The sequence below is a fragment of the Pleurodeles waltl genome, chromosome 9 (assembly GCF_031143425.1).
Source record: "Pleurodeles waltl isolate 20211129_DDA chromosome 9, aPleWal1.hap1.20221129, whole genome shotgun sequence".
Classification (NCBI taxonomy): domain Eukaryota; kingdom Metazoa; phylum Chordata; class Amphibia; order Caudata; family Salamandridae; genus Pleurodeles; species Pleurodeles waltl.
Window position 1 is genome coordinate 665,064,596 of NC_090448.1, and position 24,277 is coordinate 665,088,872.

The 24,277-nt window shown below is 46.3% G+C and overlaps 1 protein-coding gene across 5 annotated transcripts in view; it reads right to left on the bottom strand.

Moving 5' to 3' along the window:
* The window catches only part of SYMPK (symplekin scaffold protein), a 1,084,618-nt gene that overhangs the window by 323,691 nt on the left and 736,650 nt on the right, over nt 1-24,277 (bottom strand). For all 5 annotated transcript variants that reach the window (XM_069207742.1, XM_069207740.1, XM_069207741.1 and 2 more), the window contains one exon: nt 24,057-24,157. In XM_069207742.1, coding sequence (XP_069063843.1) covers nt 24,057-24,157 — 101 coding nt within the window. The remainder of the gene's footprint in view (nt 1-24,056; nt 24,158-24,277) is intronic.

Genomic DNA, 24,277 nt, shown 5'->3' on the forward strand with positions numbered 1-24,277 from the left:
TGTGAAGCAAAAGTGGAGCTGCCAGGGACCAGCAAGATCCAGGAGGTCTCAACCCACAGGAGGAGTCCTAGGGGACCTTCAGCAAGGCAGAGAGTCCACAGAAGAAGAGGCAGCCCCCACAGAAGACCTGTAGTGAATCCTAGTTTGTTTTAACGGGTTAACAGGAGTTAGCTTAGCCGTAGGCTTGTAAACTCGTGCCCCCGTCACCCAGTGACTTTTAACCTACTTAGCTTGCTCTGGCTTAGTCCATTTAATTATTTATTTCCTTTAAAATGGCGGCCTTGTTTATAGTTAGGCCACTTGTTATGGGTTCTATTATCAGTGTCACTGCGCCAAGGCATCAAGATCAAGCACGAAAGACAAACATACAGTAGGCATTCACACTTAGGGATTTTCCCTCTCTATACTTTCGAGGGATTGTTGATATTAATTGCCGTCCCAAGCATGCCTGTTATCTATTGTTATGAATAACACTTATGTCAGGGGACCTTGTAGATCTGTATAAATACAACACACTTTTAGACAGATAATCAGAGGGATTCCGACCAGAGGGCATCGCCACCATCGCTGATACTGATGCTGCAGTCATCTTGACACTGATCCAGTCTTCGTGTCCCTGCGGAGTCTGAGATAGAGACCTCATTCCAAGGTAACGAGGGTTGGGGGCTCCTCTCATGGACACGGTTTTGGCAGATTAGGCTTAACAAACCCAGCTCTTCCTTTTTAGGAGGTTAGACCTACTCTCCTTAGGGTATTAGGGCTTATTCCATCTTTTACATATACATATATTTTTATCTTATATTGCATAATGGTGGGGGTCTTTATAACAATGACTCTCCTCTTTACAATACTGTTGCTTGGTATATTCATTATCCTAATCATTGCAGTTCATGCAACTTATCACAAATTGCAGTTATGTTGAATAAAAACTATTATAACTTTACTGCATCTGTGTTATTGCCTTTGTTTGTATGAGACATTATAAATCTGTGAGAAAAGGGTAATTTCCGTTTAACCACGACAACCCTGAGATATTGTATTTTGAGTCCATGCGTAAGCGACTGCTACAAATCACCTTTTACTATTGTGTTTTCGGTGAGGTACTGCTAGTAAGCCGGTAAGGTTTGGACAACAGTTACAAATAGTTGTAGGAAGAGACTTAGTCACCTACGAACGAAAGTACTGTAATCCTGAGACCAGCAGTCTTGCTCAGAGCAAGAGTCCAAAGTACGACAGACCCACTGAACAAGGAACCAGGAGTCACAGAGGAGCCCACTCAGCACAACTGGAGAAGGGTCCCATGCCGCAGGAGAAGCACGCAGAGGGCAGTGCGTCGCAGGAAGGAGTGCTGGGACTCCACAGAGCCTGAAGATCCCTTGGAGGAGATGCTAACAAGCCTTGGTAGCTGCAAGAGACATGGTGTATAGGGTACTGTCCTGCGTGGGAAGCCAAGAGCTTACCTCCACCAAAGTTGGACAGTTGACAGAAGACCAAGAGGACTACTCCGGACCACCAATCATGGTGCAGGATCCACACAGCTCAAGATGAGGAGATACATGCTGCTGGTTGCCGTTGCAGTTGGTGCCTGCGGATGCAGGGGAATGACTCCTTCACTCCAAGGGAGATTCCTTCTCCCTTCTCGTGCAGACTGAAGACTTGTCACCCTCAGAGGATGCACTTAACAATAAAGTATACACTGTTCCAAAGTAAATAGTAGGAGGGAGGAGTCCTAATTATAGGAGCAAAAACCTCACACACCCGAATGGGTGTCATGGTTCAATGCTGGGAGTCCTCTAATGAGTGCATGGAATCGAATCATACTTCCAATACTTGCAAAAGTACTAGGGTATGATTTTGACATGTTTGATACCAAACATGCCTAAGATTAAAGTTACCATTATGTAGCTGGACATAGGTAGTGACCTATGTCCAGTACACGCATAAAATGGCGTCTCTGCACTCACCAATTCCAGGAAAATTGAACTGGAGTTTGTGGTGGCACCTCTGCTAGTGCATGTATATGAGGTACTTGCACCCTGCCCTCTGGGCCTGCCGTAGGGGTGACTTACAGTAACCTGGTGCAGTGACCTGTAGTGAAAAGGGTGCATGCAGCCTTTCATGCAGGCTGCAACAGCAGGCCTGCAGGGACACTTTGCATGGGCTCCCCATGGGTGGCATAATACATGCTGCAGCCCATGGGAATCCCCTGGTACCCCAATGCCCTGGGTACCAAATAGTAGGGACATACATGGAGGCACCAGTATGCCAAATGTGGGGTGTAATTAACCAAGTTAGAGCACAATCACTGGGGTCCTGGTTAGCAGGATCCCACTGAACACAGTCAAACACACTGACAACGGGCAGAAAATGATGGTAACCATGCCAAGAAAGAGGGTACTTTCCTACACCAACCCTCGAGGCTATCACAAAAGCCAGCGTTCTTTACGATAAAGCACTACATCCATGTTGGATTCAATGGGCAAAGTCTCTAATGGCCACAGAAGTTGATTATGTTTTCCACCCTAAGTTACAAACTCAAGAATTTCTCCAATATGAACTAGAGAACCTGGTTCCAGCAAACACTTTGCCTATTGAACAATAGAAAATAATTATGTACTCTGATGGCACAGCCCGACCAGCAGTAGGCACCAAAAATCAATACTCCACAGCTTGTGCGGTTGTGAGTGGCTACATGAAGGATGGTGAATTTTATTCACAACATATCTATACGCAGACCTTAGGGGACTGCACTATTAGCATAGCTCAAGGGTCTGTTGATGGCACTGGGACAGGACAGTTAACATTAATAGTCTGTGATTCGTACTAATGTGTCCAGTCCTTCAATGAATATCTACATTGCTGGCGCCAGAATGGATTCAGAGATTCAAAAAGCAATACCATTAAACACAGACTCCTGTGGGGGAAAGTAGTGGATATGAAAGAAACGCTATCCAATGTCAATGTAGTTCATACACTGGGACATCAACTTTTGGGATACACGTTACAGGAAATACTTTGGCTGATCAAGCAGCCCAAGCAGCCAAATCAGCAGTAGCTACGGCTCCTGTTGCTGTAATAACTATTTTATGGACGAGGTTGGATGATGAAACATTGGCTGCTGTGAAAGCTTTGGCTGAAAGCAAGCCCATGCCAAAGTCAAATCCTGCCAAGTGTTCCAATCGTATGTATCTAGCCTAAATACTGACCTAGTAACAATACCAGGGGTGGATGATCGTGTGATCCCCAACCAAGATCAAGGACCTGAGTTGATTAAAGCAACACATGAGGGAGGTGCTTTTGCCCATGCTGGTGTGGCAGCTACTACTTTACTATTACAAGCACGTTATTGGTGGCCAGGTCTATAAAAACAATGTGTGTACCTAGACGGTTGTGGTCCCTTGACACCTGATTTGGTGCATACAAATACATCTTAGTCGCTGTTGACTCATGCTCCAAATTTCTAAAGGTATGGCCACAACGCTCAGCTGACACCTGAACTGTTATTTAAGATTTGCAAGTCTCTATTGGCACATATGCAGCTGTGGCTTTCCACTAGGACCAGGGCCCTGCTTTCCCCTCAGAAGCATTCAGGGACACAATGACTTCGTTAGGGGTCCAGCTCTATTATTAATCTCCTTATCATCCAGAGGGAAACAGTGTTGTGGAGCGAAGAAACAGACAAAGCAATCCTTAACAGCGAGAGTATTGGGCATGGGTCGTAGTTGGCTTAATCACCTATATGGAATCCAGAGAGCACTTACTAATCTACCCAGATCATCCCTGGGAGGGCGTACCCCATATGAATGCCTGTTTGGATCACAAATGTATGTTCCAGACCTTGATGGTCCTGGCACGGAGGAAGCAGATACACCTTTTGACATAAATGAATGTGTCACTGTCTTGCAGTTCCATGATGACAACGCATCTGCCAGTGCCGTCTCCTTGGGAATAAGGGATGGACCAATAACACCTACCAGATGGATTCCAAAAGAGTCGGATCTAGTGTGTGAAAAGATTGCTGTGAAAAGGGAGTTCAACCCTTCATATCGTGCACAGGTTCCAGTCCTGGGAGAAAACAGTACCAGAACTGTTCTACTACCACCACTGCTTGTCTCCATCGACAATGTCAAGATACACCATATGGCCGATCCTGCACAGCAGACCTAGAGGACTCCTGGGTAGTCCCCGACTCCTTCTCACTTCAGACCAGGATGTTCCTCTACAGGTTTTGAGCAACAACGCTGACATCTCTCCGAGGGTGGAAAAGATCTCTCATTGGTACGTCTAACTTCTTCTGCGACAAGCAATGTCAACAATATTGAACCATTTTACTCAAATTCAACTCAAACGGATGGAGTAGTTCACTATGAACCACTAAGGGAGACTTCGGCCAGTTCCCTCTTCCAAACACTGCTGCAGTTTTTGCATGAACTACTTCTAGATATTTTGCTGACATCAATGACTCCTTCACAGACTCATCTACCTCTTCTGCAACAAGTCTGCCAAGAGCACATAAGCTGATGAACTGGCTCAAAATTAACAATTGAATTCGTCCATGGAACTATCTGTGGCTCTTGTTATCTGTACTTGCTTTCCTTCTTTGGATTGGGGTTGTCATTGTCTTCTTATTAATACATGGTCATAACCTTCATGAACAGTCTACAGTTGAACTGGTGGATAAGGTCCTAAAACTACATTTTTCCTCCCCTAAGGTCCGCAGAGACTTGTCCCTAGTGAACATTTCAGCTATATCCATTCCTAAAGGGTAGTTTGAGATAAAGTATCTTTTGGTTTATGTATGGCCTGACGGAGATAATTCAAATTCCATAGGTATTTCTTTCAATGAATGGTGTAATGACACCTGGAGTTGTTTCTGATGATTGGTATGTAAAAACAGTTGATTCTATCTTATCTGAACTAGAATATCTTACTGCACTTGAAAATGAACATGTTTATCAATCAAAAGACAATTATGGAGATATGTCATGTTATAATTATAATGGAGATCATTTCATTCATAGATCAAGTACCACAAAGACTTTTTTTAATTACAAAAAGTGGGAAGATTGTCCATCTCCGTCAGTGGGGAGTTCCAAAACCTATACTGAAAAGTTTATATATTTTTCTGGGCACAATGTTAAAAATGCTGAGTCATATTATTTTAATTTGGCAATAATGAAAATGCCCAATATTTTATTGACCAATATAAAATTTATTTATTGCGATTACTTTGTTCCCCAGTTGGCGATAGAACACTATGAATATTGGCTAAAGTTGATAGACTTGAAAAGTGCGTGGGGAACGAAAAATTGGCAAATAAGTGCAAAGGAAGCTTTATTTAGAGCATGTCTGATACCTGTTCAAATGATATCTGTAGGAAGTTGGCTCTGTATGTGCTATTTCAAAGTAAGGAATAGCATGCACAGAGTCCAAGGGTTCCCCTTAGAGGTAAGATAGTGGCAAAAAGAGATAATACTAATGCTCTATTTTGTGGTAGTGTGGTCGAGCAGTAGGCTTATCCAAGGAGTAGTGTTAAGCATTTGTTGTACATACACATAGACAATAAATGAGGTACACACACTCAGAGACAAATCCAGCCAATAGGTTTTTATATAGAAAAATATCTTTTCTTAGTTTATTTTAAGAACCACAGGTTCAAATTCTACATGTAATATCTCATTCGAAAGGTAGTGCAGGTAAGTACTTTAGGAACTTCAAATCATCAAAATTGCATGTATACTTTTCAAGTTATTCACAAATAGCTGTTTTTTAAAAGTGGACACTTAGTGCAATTTTCACAGTTCCTAGGGGAGGTAAGTATTTGTTAGGTTAACCAGGTAAGTAAGACACTTACAGGGCTTAGTTCTTGGTCCCAGGTAGCCCACCGTTGGGGGTTCAGAGCAACCCCAAAGTCACCACACCAGCAGCTCAGGGCCGGTCAGGGGCAGAGTTCAAAGTGGTGCCCAAAACGCATAGGCTAGAATGGAGAGAAGGGGGTGCCCCGGTTCCGGTCTGCTTGCAGGTAAGTACCCGCGTCTTCGGAGGGCAGACCAGGGGGGTTTTGTAGGGCACCGGGGGGGACACAAGCCCACACAGAAATTTCACCCTCAGCAGCGCGGGGGCGGCCGGGTGCAGTGTAGAAACAAGCGTCGGGTTTGTAAGGGAAGTCAATGGGAGATCTAGGGATCTCTTCAGCGCTGCAGGCAGGCAAGGGGGGGGTTCCTCGGGGAAACCTCCACTTGATCAAGGGAGAGGGACTCCTGGGGGTCACTCCTCCAGTGAAAGTCCGGTCCTTCAGGTCCTGGGGGCTGCGGGTGCAGGGTCTCTCCCAGGTGTCGGGACTTGGGATTCAAAGAGTCGCGGTCAGGGGAAGCCTCGGGATTCCCTCTGCAGGCGGCGCTGTGGGGGCTCAGGGGGGACAGGTTTTTGTACTCACAGTCTTAGAGTAGTCCTGGGGTCCCTCCTGAGGTGTTGGATCGCCACCAGCCGAGTCGGGGTCGCCGGGTGCAGTGTTGCAAGTCTCACGCTTCTTGCGGGGAGCTTGCAGGGTTCTTTAAAGCTGCTGGAAACAAAGTTGCAGCTTTTCTTGGAGCAGGTCCGCTGTCCTCGGGAGTTTCTTGTCTTTCCGAAGCAGGGGCAGTCCTCAGAGGATGTCGAGGTCGCTGGTCCCTTTGGAAGGCGTCGCTGGAGCAGGATCTTTGGAAGGCAGGAGACAGGCCGGTGAGTTTCTGGAGCCAAGGCAGTTGTCGTCTTCTGGTCTTCCTCTGCAGGGGTTTTCAGCTAGGCAGTCCTTCTTCTTGTAGTTGCAGGAATCTAATTTTCTAGGGTTCAGGGTAGCCCTTAAATACTAAATTTAAGGGCGTGTTTAGGTCTGGGGGGTTAGTAGCCAATGGCTACTAGCCCTGAGGGTGGGTACACCCTCTTTGTGCCTCCTCCCAAGGGGAGGGGGTCACAATCCTAACCCTATTGGGGGAATCCTCCATCTCCAAGATGGAGGATTTCTAAAAGTTAGAGTCACTTCAGCTCAGGACACCTTAGGGGCTGTCCTGACTGGCCAGTGACGACTCCTTGTTTTTCTCATTATTTTCTCCGGCCTTGCCGCCAAAAGTGGGGCCTGGCCGGAGGGGGCGGGCAACTCCACTAGCTGGAGTGTCCTGCTGGGTTGGCACAAAGGAGGTGAGCCTTTGAGGCTCACCGCCAGGTGTGACAATTCCTGCCTGGGGGAGGTGTTAGCATCTCCACCCAGTGCAGGCTTTGTTACTGGCCTCAGAGTGACAAAGGCACTCTCCCCATGGGGCCAGCAACATGTCTCGGTTTGTGGCAGGCTGCTAAAACTAGTCAGCCTACACAGATAGTCGGTTAAGTTTCAGGGGGCACCTCTAAGGTGCCCTCTGGGGTGTATTTTACAATAAAATGTACACTGGCATCAGTGTGCATTTATTGTGCTGAGAAGTTTGATACCAAACTTCCCAGTTTTCAGTGTAGCCATTATGGTGCTGTGGAGTTCGTGTTTGACAAACTCCCAGACCATATACTCTTATGGCTACCCTGCACTTACAATGTCTAAGGTTTTGTTTAGACACTGTAGGGGTACCATGCTCATGCACTGGTACCCTCACCTATGGTATAGTGCACCCTGCCTTAGGGCTGTAAGGCCTGCTAGAGGGGTGTCTTACCTATACTGCATAGGCAGTGAGAGGCTGGCATGGCACCCTGAGGGGAGTGCCATGTCGACTTACTCGTTTTGTCCTCACTAGCACACACAAGCTGGCAAGCAGTGTGTCTGTGCTGAGTGAGAGGTCTCCAGGGTGGCATAAGACATGCTGCAGCCCTTAGAGACCTTCCTTGGCATCAGGGCCCTTGGTACTAGAAGTACCAGTTACAAGGGACTTATCTGGATGCCAGGGTCTGCCAATTGTGGATACAAAAGTACAGGTTAGGGAAAGAACACTGGTGCTGGGGCCTGGTTAGCAGGCCTCAGCACACTTTCAATTGTAAACATAGCATCAGCAAAGGCAAAAAGTCAGGGGGCAACCATGCCAAGGAGGCATTTCCTTACACAACCCCCCCCCAAACGAAAGAGGATGAGACTAACCTTTCCCAAGAGAGTCTTCATTTTCTAAGTGGAAGAACCTGGAAAGGCCATCTGCATTGGCATGGGCAGTCCCAGGTCTGTGTTCCACTATAAAGTCCATTCCCTGTAGGGAGATGGACCACCTCAACAGTTTAGGATTTTCACCTTTCATTTGCATCAGCCATTTGAGAGGTCTGTGGTCAGTTTGAACTAGGAAGTGAGTCCCAAAGAGGTATGGTCTCAGCTTCTTCAGGGACCAAACCACAGCAAAGGCCTCCCTCTCAATGGCACTCCAACGCTGCTCCCTGGGGAGTAACCTCCTGCTAATGAAAGCAACAGGCTGGTCAAGGCCATCATCATTTGTTTGGGACAAAACTGCCCCTATCCCATGTTCAGAGGCATCAGTCTGCACAATGAACTGCTTAGAATAATCTGGAGCTTTGAGAACTGGTGCTGAGCACATTGCTTGTTTCAGGGTGTCAAAGGCCTGTTGGCATTCCACAGTCCAGTTCACTTTCTTGGGCATTTTCTTGGAGGTGAGTTCAGTGAGGGCTGTCACAATGGATCCATATCCCTTCACAAACCTCCTGTAATACCCAGTCAAGCCAAGGAATGCCCTGACTTGAGTCTGGGTTTTTGGAGCTACCCAGTCCAGAATAGTCTGGATCTTGGGTTGGAGTGGCTGAACTTGGCCTCCACCTACAAGGTGGCCCAAGTAAACCACAGTTCCCTGCCCTATCTGGCATTTGGATGCCTTGATAGAGAGGCCTGCAGATTGCAGAGCCTTCAAAACCTTCTTCAGGTGGACCAGGTGATCCTGCCAGGTGGAGCTAAAGACAGCAATATCATCAAGATAAGCTGTGCTAAAGGACTCCAAGCCAGCAAGGACTTGATTCACCAACCTTTGGAAGGTGGCAGGGGCATTCTTTAAACCAAAGGGCATAACAGTAAACTGATAATGCCCATCAGGTGTGGAGAATGCTGTTTTCTCTTTTGCTCCAGGTGCCATTTTTATTTGCCAGTACCCTGCTGTCAAGTCAAAGGTACTTAAGAATTTGGCAGCACCTAATTTGTCTATGAGCTCATCAGCTCTTGGAATTGGATGAGCATCTGTCTTGGTGACAGAATTGAGCCCTCTGTAGTCCACACAAAACCTCATCTCTTTCTTTCCATCTTTGGTGTGAGGTTTGTGGACTAAGACCACTGGGCTAGCCCAGGGGCTGTCAGAGCGCTCAATTACTCCCAATTCCAGCATCTTGTGGACTTCCACCTTGATGCTTTCCTTACCATGGTCAGACTGTCTAAAGATTTTGTTCTTGACAGGCATGCTGTCTCCTGTGTCCACATCATGGGTACACAGGTGTGTCTGACCAGGGGTTAAGGAGAAGAGTTCAGGAAACTGTTGTAGGACTCTCCTACAATCAGCTTGCTGTTGGCCAGAGAGGGTGTCTGAGTAGATCACTCCATCTACTGTGCCATCTTTTGGGTCTGATGATAGAAGATCAGGGAGAGGTTCACTCTCTGCCTCCTGATCCTCATCTGTTACCATCAACAGATTGACATCAGCCCTGTCATGGAAGAGCTTAAGGCGGTTCACATGGATCACCCTCTTGGGGCTCCTGCTTGTGCCCAGGTCCACCAGGTAGGTGACCTGACTCTTCCTTTCTAGTACTGGGTAAGGGCCACTCCATTTGTCCTGGAGTGCCCTGGGAGCCACAGGCTCCAGAACCCAGACTTTCTGCCCTGGTTGGAACTCCACCAGTGCAGCCTTTTGGTCATACCAAAACTTCTGGAGCTGTTGGCTGGCCTCAAGGTTTTTGGTTGCCTTTTCCATGTACTCTGCCATTCTAGAGCGAAGGCCAAGTACATAGTCCACTATGTCTTGCTTAGGCTCATGGAGAGGTCTCTCCCAGCCTTCTTTAACAAGAGCAAGTGGTCCTCTTACAGGATGACCAAACAGAAGTTCAAAGGGTGAGAATCCTACTCCCTTCTGTGGCACCTCTCTGTAAGCGAAAAGCAGACATGGCAAGAGGACATCCCATCTCCTTTTGAGTTTTTCTGGGAGCCCCATGATCATGCCCTTTAATGTCTTGTTGAATCTCTCAACTAAGCCATTAGTTTGTGGATGGTATGGTGTAGTGAATTTATAAGTCACCCCACACTCATTCCACATGTGCTTTAGGTATGCTGACATGAAGTTGGTACCTCTGTCAGACACCACCTCCTTAGGGAAACCCACTCTGGTAAAGATACCAATGAGGGCCTTGGCTACTGCAGGGGCAGTAGTCGACCTAAGGGGAATAGCTTCAGGATATCTGGTAGCATGATCCACTACTACCAGGATATACATATTTCCTGAGGCTGTGGGAGGTTCTAGTGGACCAACTATGTCCACACCCACTCTTTCAAAGGGAACCCCCACCACTGGAAGTGGAATGAGGGGGGCCTTTGGATGCCCACCTGTCTTACCACTGGCTTGACAGGTGGGGCAGGAGAGGCAAAACTCCTTAACCATGTTGGACATATTGGGCCAGTAGAAGTGGTTGACTAACCTCTCCCACGTCTTGGTTTGTCCCAAATGTCCAGCAAGGGGAATGTCATGGGCCAATGTTAGGATGAACTTCCTGAACAGCTGAGGCACTACCACTCTCCTAGTGGCACCAGGTTTGGGGTCTCTGGCCTCAGTGTACAGGAGTCCATCTTCCCAATAGAGCCTATGCGTTCCATTTTTCTTGCTTTGGACTCTTCAGCCGCTTGCTGCCTAAGGCCTTCAAGAGAGGGACAGGTTTCTTGTCCCTTACACAGCTCCTCCCTTGAGGGTCCCCCTGGGCCTAAGAGCTCAACCTGATAAGGTTCAAGCTCCAAAGGCTCAGTTCCCTCAGAGGGCAGAACTTCTTCCTGAGAAGAGAGGTTCCCTTTCTTTTGCTGTGTTGTAGTTGGTTTCCCAACTGACTTTCCTGTTCTCTTGGTAGGCTGGGCCATTCTTCCAGACTCCAGCTCTACTTGTTCACCCTGTGCCTTGCATTGTGCTCTTGTTTTCACACACACCAGTTCAGGGATACCCAGCATTGCTGCATGGGTTTTTAGTTCTACCTCAGCCCATGCTGAGGACTCCAGGTCATTTCCAAGCAGACAGTCCACTGGGATATTTGAGGAGACCACCACCTGTTTCAGGCCATTGACCCCTCCCCATTCTAAAGTAACCATTGCCATGGGATGTACTTTTCTCTGATTGTCAGCGTTGGTGACTGTGTAAGTTTTTCCAGTCATGTATTGGCCAGGGGAAACCAGTTTCTCTGTCACCATGGTGACACTGGCACCTGTATCCCTCAGGCCCTCTATTCTAGTCCCATTAATTAAGAGTTGCTGTCTGTATTTTTGCATGTTAGGCGGCCAGACAGCTAGTGTGGCTAAATCCACCCCACCCTCAGAAACTAGAGTAGCTTCAGTGTGGACCCTGATTTGCTCTGGGCACACTGTTGATCCCACTTGGAGACTAGCCATACCAGTGTTACCTGGATGGGAGTTTGGAGTGGAACCTTTCTTGGGACAGGCCTTGTCTCCAGTTTGGTGTCCATGCTGTTTACAGCTATGACACCAGGCCTTTTTGGGATCAAAGTTTTTACCCTTGTACCCATTGTTTTGTGAAGAGGCTCTGGGCCCACCCTCCTGTGCAGGTTTTTGGGGGCCTGTAGAAGACTCTTTACTATTTTTAGTTTTGGTTGTCTCATCACCCTTCCCCTGGGGAGTCTTTGTGACCCCTTTCTTTTGGTCACCCCCTGTTGAAGTCTTGGACACCCTTGTCTTGACCCAATGGTCCGCCTTCTTTCCCAATTCTTGGGGAGAAATTGGTCCTAGGTCTACCAGATGCTGATGCAGTTTATCATTGAAACAATTACTTAACAGGTGTTCTTTCACAAATAAATTGTACAGCCCATCATAATTACTTACACCACTGCCTTGAATCCAACCATCTAGTGTTTTCACTGAGTAGTCAACAAAGTCAACCCAGGTCTGGCTCGAGGATTTTTGAGCCCCCCTGAACCTAATCCTGTACTCCTCAGTGGAGAATCCAAAGCCCTCAATCAGGGTACCCTTCATGAGGTCATAAGATTCTGCATCTTTTCCAGAGTGTGAGGAGTCTATCCCTACACTTTCCAGTGAACATTTCCCAAAGGAGAGCACCCCAGTGAGATCTGTTCACTTTTCTGGTTACACAAGCCCTCTCAAAAGCTGTGAACCACTTGGTGATGTCATCACCATCTTCAAATTTTGTCACAATCCCTTTGGGGATTTTTAACATGTCAGGAGAATCTCTGACCCTATTTATATTGCTGCCACCATTGATGGGTCCTAGGCCCATCTCTTGTCTTTCCCTTTCTATGGCTAGGAGCTGTCTCTCTAAAGCCAATCTTTTGGCCATCCTGGCTAACAGGAGGTCATCTTCACTGAGAGCATCCTCAGTGATTTCAGAAATGTGGGACCCTCCTGTGAGGGACTCACTATTTCTGACTAACACAGTTGGAGACAGGACTTGAGGGGTCCTGTTCTCCCTATTTAGGACTGGAGGAGGGACATTGGCCTCCAAGTCACTAATCTCTTCCTCTGTGAGGTCATCATCAGAGGGGTTGGCTTTTTCAAACTCTGCCAACAGCTCCTGGAGCTGAATTTTGGTAGGTCTGGAGCCAATGGTTATTTTTTTGATATTACAGAGAGACCTTAGCTCCCTCATCTTAAGATGGAGGTAAGGTGTGGTGTCGAGTTCCACCACATTCATCTCTGTGTCAGACATTATTTTGCTAAGAGTTGGAGGACTTTTTAAAGAATCTAAAACTGTTTCTAGAATCTAATTTCAAACTTTTAACAAACTTTTAAACTCTAAAAGACAATGCTAAACAGGGACTTAACACACAAGGCCCTAGCAGGACTTTTAAGAATTTAGAAAAATTTCAAATTGCAAAAATGAATTTCTAATGACAATTTTGGAATTTGTCGTGTGATCAGGTATTGGCTGAGTAGTCCAGCAAATGCAAAGTCTTGTACCCCACCGCTGATCCACCAATGTAGGAAGTTGGCTCTGTATGTGCTATTTCAAAGTAAGGAATAGCATGCACAGAGTCCAAGGGTTCCCCTTAGAGGTAAGATAGTGGCAAAAAGAGATAATACTAATGCTCTATTTTGTGGTAGTGTGGTCGAGCAGTAGGCTTATCCAAGGAGTAGTGTTAAGCATTTGTTGTACATACACATAGACAATAAATGAGGTACACACACTCAGAGACAAATCCAGCCAATAGGTTTTTATATAGAAAAATATATTTTCTTAGTTTATTTTAAGAACCACAGGTTCAAATTCTACATGTAATATCTCATTCGAAAGGTAGTGCAGGTAAGTACTTTAGGAACTTCAAATCATCAAAATTGCTTGTATACTTTTCAAGTTATTCACAAATAGCTGTTTTTTAAAAGTGGACACTTAGTGCAATTTTCACAGTTCCTAGGGGAGGTAAGTATTTGTTAGGTTAACCAGGTAAGTAAGACACTTACAGGGCTTAGTTCTTGGTCCCAGGTAGCCCACCGTTGGGGGTTCAGAGCAACCCCAAAGTCACCACACCAGCAGCTCAGGGCCGGTCAGGTGCAGAGTTCAAAGTGGTGCCCAAAACGCATAGGCTAGAATGGAGAGAAGGGGGTGCCCCGGTTCCGGTCTGCTTGCAGGTAGGTACCCGCGTCTTCGGAGGGCAGACCAGGGGGGTTTTGTAGGGCACCGGGGGGGACACAAGCCCACACAGAAATTTCACCCTCAGCAGCGCGGGGGCGGCCGGGTGCAGTGTAGAAACAAGCGTCGGGTTTGTAAGGGAAGTCAATGGGAGATCTAGGGATCTCTTCAGCGCTGCAGGCAGGCAAGGGGGGGGTTCCTCGGGGAAACCTCCACTTGATCAAGGGAGAGGGACTCCTGGGGGTCACTCCTCCAGTGAAAGTCCGGTCCTTCAGGTCCTGGGGGCTGCGGGTGCAGGGTCTCTCCCAGGTGTCGGGACTTGGGATTCAAAGAGTCGCGGTCAGGGGAAGCCTCGGGATTCCCTCTGCAGGCGGCGCTGTGGGTGCTCAGGGGGGACAGGTTTTTGTACTCACAGTCTTAGAGTAGTCCTGGGGTCCCTCCTGAGGTGTTGGATCGCCACCAGCCGAGTCGGGGTCGCCGGGTGCAGTGTTGCAAGTCTCACGCTTCTTGCGGGGAGCTTGCAGGGTTCTTTAAAGCTGCTGGAAACAAAGTTGCAGCTTTTCTTGGAGCAGGTCCGCTGTCCTCGGGAGTTTCTTGTCTTTCCGAAGCAGGGGCAGTCCTCAGAGGATGTCGAGGTCGCTGGTCCCTTTGGAAGGCGTCGCTGGAGCAGGATCTTTGGAAGGCAGGAGACAGGCCGGTGAGTTTCTGGAGCCAAGGCAGTTGTCGTCTTCTGGTCTTCCTCTGCAGGGGTTTTCAGCTAGGCAGTCCTTCTTCTTGTAGTTGCAGGAATCTAATTTTCTAGGGTTCAGGGTAGCCCTTAAATACTAAATTTAAGGGCGTGTTTAGGTCTGGGGGGTTAGTAGCCAATGGCTACTAGCCCTGAGGGTGGGTACACCCTCTTTGGGCCTCCTCCCAAGGGGAGGGGGTCACAATCCTAACCCTATTGGGGGAATCCTCCATCTCCAAGATGGAGGATTTCTAAAAGTTAGAGTCACTTCAGCTCAGGACACCTTAGGGGCTTGTCCTGACTGGCCAGTGACTCCTCCTTGTTTTTCTCATTATTTTCTCCGGCCTTGCCGCCAAAAGTGGGGCCTGGCCGGAGGGGGCGGGCAACTCCACTAGCTGGAGTGTCCTGCTGGGTTGGCACAAAGGAGGTGAGCCTTTGAGGCTCACCGCCAGGTGTGACAATTCCTGCCTGGGGGAGGTGTTAGCATCTCCACCCAGTGCAGGCTTTGTTACTGGCCTCAGAGTGACAAAGGCACTCTCCCCATGGGGCCAGCAACATGTCTCGGTTTGTGGCAGGCTGCTAAAACTAGTCAGCCTACACAGATAGTCGGTTAAGTTTCAGGGGGCACCTCTAAGGTGCCCTCTGGGGTGTATTTTACAATAAAATGTACACTGGCATCAGTGTGCATTTATTGTGCTGAGAAGTTTGATACCAAACTTCCCAGTTTTCAGTGTAGCCATTATGGTGCTGTGGAGTTCGTGTTTGACAAACTCCCAGACCATATACTCTTATGGCTACCCTGCACTTACAATGTCTAAGGTTTTGTTTAGACACTGTAGGGGTACCATGCTCATGCACTGGTACCCTCACCTATGGTATAGTGCACCCTGCCTTAGGGCTGTAAGGCCTGCTAGAGGGGTGTCTTACCTATACTGCATAGGCAGTGAGAGGCTGGCATGGCACCCTGAGGGGAGTGCCATGTCGACTTACTCGTTTTGTCCTCACTAGCACACACAAGCTGGCAAGCAGTGTGTCTGTGCTGAGTGAGAGGTCTCCAGGGTGGCATAAGACATGCTGCAGCCCTTAGAGACCTTCCTTGGCATCAGGGCCCTTGGTACTAGAAGTACCAGTTACAAGGGACTTATCTGGATGCCAGGGTCTGCCAATTGTGGATACAAAAGTACAGGTTAGGGAAAGAACACTGGTGCTGGGGCCTGGTTAGCAGGCCTCAGCACACTTTCAATTGTAAACATAGCATCAGCAAAGGCAAAAAGTCAGGGGGCAACCATGCCAAGGAGGCATTTCCTTACAATATCTCTAAATGAAACTGTACAACAGATATGTTTTTTAGGCTTGGCAAACATTAAGGAATTGAATGTGCCCAGGATCCCTGCTCCTGCTAAATTCTATAAATGGCAAAAATATATTATTGCAACTGAAGATCAGCTCAATGGGTGGGTCCAGATTGAAACATTTAAAACATCATTGCCAAGTCCTGGCGGGTGGTTATTATGGCCAGTGGACACAAATGGTGGTCATGCTTGTTTTGTAAACTGCAAAGAGGGGTTTAGAGGTGCAGTTTAGAACTAATAGACCAGACCCTCGCTATGGGTCATCAAAACAACGTACAGTGTAGGGAAATGATGGCAGCAAAGGTTAAGTTCCTCACTAGAAGCTGTTAAGGAACACCTCAGTCTCATCTCTAACAACAGAGACTTGGAGGATTTCCTATTAGGCCCCAGAAGACAACGTAAAAAGTGCTTCTTATATGCAGTTTATAGTAAAACTTTCCCAACAAGAAGCCACTGCCTGATTGAGGAAAATAGATCAGGAAAATTTACAGAAAGCATTAGCCGTTGTAGATGATGGAATTAACACCTTGTCCGACCGCATATACACTTTAAACAACAATGTTTCATCTGTAATAGACATTGTGCAAAGTGACATGTCATTTTTACAACATGGACAGAGCCAGCTTAGGTCCATTTTGCAGTTAGGTTGGATACTACAAATATTGAAATCTGGTTGCGTGCCCTGGCAACGTTAGCCAGAGGGACATTTTTTAAGCATTTAATTTGATGCAACAGCAACAAATAATGGCTAAGAAGGAAGCAACATATGTTATGCTTAACATCAAAAAGTTGCCCTTTTCTGTGGCTGAAATACCATCTGTTGAATGGTTAATACACAGGGTTATCAATCTGTATCTCAACACTGCAGTTCATATCCTGCTTGAAACACACTACAGTGGGCAGATATGAAAGGCTAGGAGACAGTTACATCCATGAGGTGTGGGAGCTACCCTTTTCACACAAATGTCTCAATAGCATAAAAGATATATTTCTTAGGGACAGTGAATGCTTGCTATCTGAAGGGAGTTCCAGTCCCCTTGATAAGACCAGCGTTCTAGGTGCTCTCTAATGGAAGCTATGTTTGTCTTAACTGTGAGAGCTGTTGTAGAATGTGAGCCGAAATTGCTTATGATGCTTCAGTATCCAAATCGTTACTTGTTGCGGTAACATCCTCCCCCACCCCCATGCAACAACCGAAAGTAGCCGATATTTGTCCTCGCATTGCTACTTCAAATGTGAATTTTGACAAGTTAAGCAGACTAAAGGTTTTGATGTTTCAAAAACGTGCGGTGCTGACATCTGCACGTAAGACCTATACGCTCCAAGTGGCGAGGTCATCTGCAGAAATACAGTCCCTTTTAAATACAAACTTTCGGAGACACTTAGGTGAACTCGTGTGGAGAATTTTTAATGTGGCCAGTACTGCTGGGACTGAACATTTCTTTAAAGCTGTTGGGTCTAGTTTCGTTAACACTTTCTACTCTATATTTGGCATAATATTTTCAGCCATACACTCAATATTTCCGAGTATTTTCGGGGGATTTCAGATTACTTTGGCTATAATAGGTAGCATTCTGCTGTTTTTTTGTTTGTAATGGCTGTCCAATCGCCACAAGGAGGGCTGATGGCGCTTCCACCAGCACAACTTTGTCATGAACACATGATGCACTATTTCGGAGCACCACTCCTGGAAGAACTGGAGTGTAACTGGTCTATGTCATTCAGACCGGTTTTGGATTGTTTACAGCCCGTGTTTTGATGCCCCAGTGCCTTTTTGAATATGCTCTAAAAGTTTGTCTTTCTATGCGGCGTTGACTTTCATTGGACGCTGATCTGTTGATGTTCTCGCTAAGGGCTCATTACCAGACTTGCACGTTGAGGGTGTGTTTGCTATAGGAAGCCAACTATGAGCTGTCCTTTGTGGATCATGCGGCTCTTGCTTCGACATCTGGCACAACACTGAATGCTGTTGCCTCAGCTGGAGATCAAGCTTTGGAACATGAGTGCTCATTTGTTTTCCTCGGCACAGATTTGGTCACATTGCCACCTGCCAAAATGGAACATTTCCTTGCTTCAATTATCCCGTCTGTAATTGGACATTTTAAAAATTACACTGACTTTTAAATTCGGCTTCATTGACTCCACTTTTAAGATTTTAAATTGTCCATTAAAATATTTTAATCCACATGCTCAAGTATGTTTTGACCTGTCATAGTTGACATTTATGTGTATACGTTTTAAAGTATTATCTTTTAGTTGTTTTCAACTTAGGAATTAGGTCTCTTTATCACTCTGAACCAACCGGGGTGTGGGATGTTTGCTGTGGAGACATGTTAGTGATGCATCTGGGCACGTTATTTTAGCAAACTAGGTCTGCTGCTTGTTCCCTTTAGCCTAGTGATGTTTAATTTTATTTAATTTCCATTATTTTACTATCAGCCACATTTGTGGTGGTGTTTTATTTTCCTTTCTCTTGTTGCCCTTTCACCTAGGAAAGCATTATATTTCTTAGCAGGACGTTCTTTCACTCTGTGCTTTCTTCAAGGCTGCAGCAAGATAAGATTGTCAGCACAAGTGGTACACTGCTTCTCTATCATTCACAAAAACATATGTATTTTTACGTGGGGACACTTTTAGTACAATTGCTGTTTTATTATTAAAACATCTGTTCCATGCACGTTAGAGGGAGGTTCCTGCCAGATGACCACAACTGCATGCTGTCTGATTTTGTTTACAGCTGCTCGCTGAGACCACCGGTTCCCTGGCCTATATGGGGATGGTGTCTCTATAGACAACAGGCTTCTCCGCTACTATCATACTCAGGAAGGGGGGATGATGTCTTCCTGAGGGGATCCTGAAGGGCGGATCAGGGGTTATTCTGCTGTGCTCTAATATAGCTTAGGTAGGAATCACATATATTATGTATAGTGACAGTATGGTGGGACTTTTTTTGTGTTTCACTTTTCATGTCACCATTTTGTAGTAGTATGTTTCATCATCCTAATAACTGCATTTCATGTTATTTTATCTAAGCAGAAGCTGGTTCAATAAATCCTATTGAATCATTTCCTGCCTCTGGCTGCCTTTGAATGTGTGAGACTAATGTAACTGAGAGAAAAGTATAACATCTGATCTACCACAATTCCCTGAGAAGTCATAATGTCATGCGCCCAGTTGCCACAAATCATCCCTGCCCTTGGGCAGAGATGAGGCGCTGCTAGCTGGCTGGAAATGGATTAGGCTGACCGTTGTCACCTGGTATGGGATTGGACTCAGTTGCTCACAATTCAGGTGATGCTGCCACCTAAATCCAGCAGCCTCATTGGTATAATGAGAGCCAACGCGACTCCTCTGATCTCCACCTCTCCCATGTGGCCACCCTATCTTAGGAGTGACTCATCTGTCACTACTGTCAGATCTGGTTGGGGAAGGGAGAGGGTTCTGCCTCTGACCTAATAGCAGTCTGTTAGCCACAACCGCAGATCGTGTGCAGCTCCCTCCGAGATCTGGACTATGTCGAGAGATTCCCCTGATGCTGCGCCCACTGGAACTTCAAGTCCCACTGCAGAGCCAACCTATGCCATCTGGCATGTGTCACCAGCAGGATGCAGGAGGCCATGAGGCCATGTGGCCCAGCAGCCTCGGAGTCATTCTCACCGAAACCCAGAATAGAGGCTGAAACATCGGTATCATAGGCTGAATGTCCTTCAGTCACAGATCAGGACGATAAGCCTGAAAATGCACCGTGTCTAGAACAGCCAGATTAAAGGGAGCATCTGAGAGGGAGTAGGGTGCACGTTTATAGTGCACCTGAGTGAATGCAGGAGGTCTGTCAGTCTGGCGGTAGGAGATGACAGTCTGGGGCGAGCCCGCCTTTAACGGCTAGTCATCAAGGTAGGGGAAGACTGATAACCCTGACTTGCGCAGATGACCTGCGACCACCGACATCACCTTGATGAAAACCTGAGGGGTGCTGGTAAGGATGTAGGGTAGTGTGGTAAACTGAAAGTGCTTGTGGCCTGCTGTGAACTGCAAGTAACATCTGTGGGCAGGCAGGATGGGAACGTGAAAGTAAGCCTCCAGCAAGTCCAAAGCTACCATCTAGTCTCCGAGGTCAAGGGCAGATAAGGCCTGAGCTAGAGTGAGCATTTTGAACTTCTTTTGGAGGAAGAGATTGAGGGGACTGAACGTCTAGGATAGGGTTGAAGCCCTTGTCCTTTTTAGGCACCAGAAAGTACCAGGAATAACAACCATAACCTACTTCTGGCACAGGTACCCGCTCCATTGGCCAGGAGATCTGTAACCTCCTTTCGGAGAAGACCTGTCTGATGTGAATTACTGCCAGCAGGGCAGGTGATGGCGAATCCTGCCTCCGACTGGTCCCTAGTGAGGAAGCGTCAAACTAGGAAGGTTTGGAGGTAGCTGCAAGGGGAGGGGGGCAGTGGGGGTGTTGACAGCAGACTGGCTAGATTGTTTGCTCCCTGATCCATAAAGATGGTGAATCCCATGGCCAGGCAGAGGCAGGACAGCATGCGTGGCACGGTTGCTCGAGGGCAGCGGACGTGGTTGGACGCCCCTTCTATAACCACAAAAGGGGCGAAAAGCAGACTGAGGAGGGTGTGAGGGGCAGCTGCGAGGCCTAAGGACGTGGCCATAGCTCTGGACTCCTTAAAGCGTTTGAGCGCCAAGTGTCTCCAAAGAGACAGGTGCCATCAAAGGGCATGTCCATAGGGGTCGACTGGATATCCTCAGACAAGTCAGACATCCTCAACCAGGCATGACACCTGAAGCCACTGTCAATGCAACCAATCTATCTAGTGAGCCGGCCATATCCAGCTCACATCATTTTGTGTACGTCGCTGCATTGCTCCCATCAGCAACAGCTTGGGAGAGAATGGCCCGGGCCTAATCCTGGACTTGTGGCAACAGTTGTGCAACTGTGTCCCATAAAGTATGTGTGTAAGGGCCCAAAATGCATGCAGTTTTTACAGACTGCAATGCCAGGCTGGAGGAAGAAAACATCTTCCCAAGTTGGTCCATCCTCTTGGATTCCCTATAGGGGGTGTGGCAGGGAATACACCTGGGGACGTGGAGGCTTGGATCACCAAGCTCTCAGGGGTTGGGTGTTGCATCAGGAATTCTGGGTTGTTTGGGGCAGGTCTATGGTGGTGGGCGTTTGTCCTGATCATAGAAGCCCCTTTGCTGGGTTTGGACCATGTCCCCAGGAGGACATCAGTAAGGGCTTCTTTAAAGGGGAAAAGGGGTTCAGAAGAGAAAGCCCCTTGCTGAAGTACCGCTACCAGGAGAGCTTCAACCCAGACTTCCTTGGAGGAGCCATTTTTTCCTGCCAAAACCTTGCAATTTCTTGAACAAATGTCACAAGAGTTCTACACTATGGAAAGCCCAGGAAAAAAAACTGATGTCAAATGTGTGGAAAAAAGGGAACAGACCTCAGTACGCGATAAGGGCTTCCTATGGCTCTGACGGCGTCATCCGGAGCCGCATGCTGAGCCATGGACTATGACATCCTCATCAACATTTAAGAGCTGTAAAGAAAATTCTGTGGATTGCTGGCACATTGGGATATTTAAATGGTGTGGAACACGCAGGTAGATGTATTCATCAGAAACTATTTTTGTCACATAAGGAAAAAAATAAACTCATTTGTGCTCTACTGGATCATATTCTGAGCTAATGCATATAATACCATGTGATGTAATTATAATGACATCGCTATACACAAGAATACTGTTTGGTAGAGGTTGCATACGCAACACAAGATTTTAGAGTGTAAAGCATTAAAAAGAATCAATCACCACCATAAAGGACACATTAAGAAGCTCCAAGGGTCGAATGACTCTAAAATGTATAACATAGCATTGGGCGGCAACTTTAGACATTGAAGAGCAGCTAACTCCAATTGAGACAGTTTTTGCTGGGATGGTCCGACTCCAATGTAAAAACTTCATTATCGCACACACAATTGCCTCATTAGCATCAGCACCCCACAGACTAAATGCGGAATAATACAGTCTCATGCCAAGCTGTCTGCAGATCAGGAATAACCACTTTTTCCTTGAGCGATCGTAGCCCGGGCAGAAAAAGAAATCATGTATAAGTGTTTCATCAGCCTGTAGGCAGACTGGGCACCCAATACTCTGGTCAAGAGTACCCATCCACTTATGGCAAAATTACTTTATAGAAGGTTATTGAACCTGAACTTGACATACAATTTCGTAGATGGCAGTGCCAAAATAAAGTCAAGGAAAATCTTCAAATCTACAATGGTTCTTAAGGTCTAAAAAACCTACAGTTTGTGTTTCTGCGTTCTTATCACTAACTACTGAACCCCAGACATGGGCCCAGTATGTTTCCTTTACACAGGCCTTAGCTAAGAGAAGTCATTTAATACCAGTTGATTTAGTAATGTTTTGATGTAAGTTATCCATTTTACCTTTTGCATTACTATTTCTTTAAAGGCACAGTTGTAATTATCTAAAGCCGGAGTAGACCTCAATCTTTGCCAGTATGCAACAGGTCTCAGTCTTGCCTTAATTGAGATTGATATTACATCATAATCCCACAGCAAAGGGAGATTAGGGGCACTCTTAGGTAAATTCAATAATAACTTAAAATGGTATTTTCAACAGTTGACAAAGATGATAACCGCATTTGGCCTCACAATTCTGCCCCATATATGGTACTTCCTGTCGCCTTGGACTGGTAGATTTGCCTAGTTTTGAAAGAATTGTATAACCTTATTGTACCTGAAGCATAGTGACACAAGCGGATGCCGCATTTCCTAATTTGGGGAAGCAAAGACATTTTTTAAGTGAGCCCGATACCCATGTAATCAAACTCAGTCACCCTTTCTAGGCTAGAGCCACTCAGCGTAATGGACCCTTAGAAGGACTGTTGGACATGAACTTGGTTCTTTCCAAGTTAATTTTCAGGCCTCAATCTCTTCAGAAATCTGCAAAGTGGTCCATCAAAATCTGTATACCCACTGGTGTTTTAGACACCTGCAAATACAAGTATGGGGGTTCTACAGCTTGCAATTATTGGTGATTCACTACTGCACTGCTTCATAAGGGCCACTACGTCATTCAAGTAGAGGGTGAAAAGAGTAGGGGCTAACACAGCCTTGGTGTCCCCTTCTTGAACTTAATATGTTCAGTGACCCCACCTAACTTGACCACAAGTGTTCGACTGCAGATGTATTAGAGTGTCAAGCAGTGGCTTGGGAATCCCCTTAGCTTTGAGGGTCTCCCCAACGTATTATGAAGAACTAAATTAAAAGCAGTTTTTAGATCCAAAAAACAACATATAGATATGCTTTCTGGATAACCACCGTTTTCCAAAAGATAGTCATGAATCTAAACACTTGATCAATAGTGCTGACTTGTTTTCTAAACGCTGCCTGGAGATATGGCAGTGTGTCAGCTTCTTCCATCGATGTTTCAAGTACATTCAGAATTTGCCAACATAATATTTTTTGGGAGAAATCTATCAAACTGATTGGCCTATAATTTAGTGGTATATCCTTTGAGCACTTTTTGTGGATGGGTGCAATTTCTGCTGCTTTCTAGGAGGCAGCACACTCTAAAACTGCATTAGCGAGTTTATTAAAATAGGACCACCCAGGTGTCACTATCAGCGCTAAAATAAATCCACGGGGGTCCCATCCGGTTGTGCAGCTTTACCTGGAAAAGTGCTCCTGACTGCACTCTTAGTTGCCACTAAATCTATAATCAAGCTGGGGTCAGAGCTTGGTCTCCCAGTGTTAGATGGAACATAGATGGTGGGATCTACCTCTCCTGCCTTATCATACAGCTCTGAAAAATGCTACCACCACACCTGGGGCTATATATGTTTAATCATACTAACTTGTCCACACTGGCCCCCATTAGCCACTAGCTTCCAAAAATGTTTTAGTATTGTTTATTTTGACAGCATTATAAATGAGATCCCAAAGTTTAGAGTCCCTCATCTTACGAGTCTCCTGGCATTCAATACAAATAACAAAATGTAACCCTCTGTGCAAATACCCTGACAATTCATTAACAATTTCAAATCTGAAACAACCCATTCTAAAGATAACCAGATTTTAACCTAGCTTCACTCCTCTCCTCTCCTCCCATTTGCACCAAAATAAGTCAATTTCAAAGACACAAGTATGAATTATTTTACCTTCTCAAGTCCGTTAAGCACAGGAATCAGGAACCGGACATCTGGCAGGCGTTTCTGGTAAAGATCCCGTACTCGTTTCACCAGCTCTGGTGATGGGGGTACTGGAGTTTAAGGACAAAATGCAGCATAGAGTAAACAAATAGGATCACTCAGGAACTCAAACTATCACACTACCACCCCCAGAAGCCCTATCAAGAAACAAAATTAAACATTAAAGACAA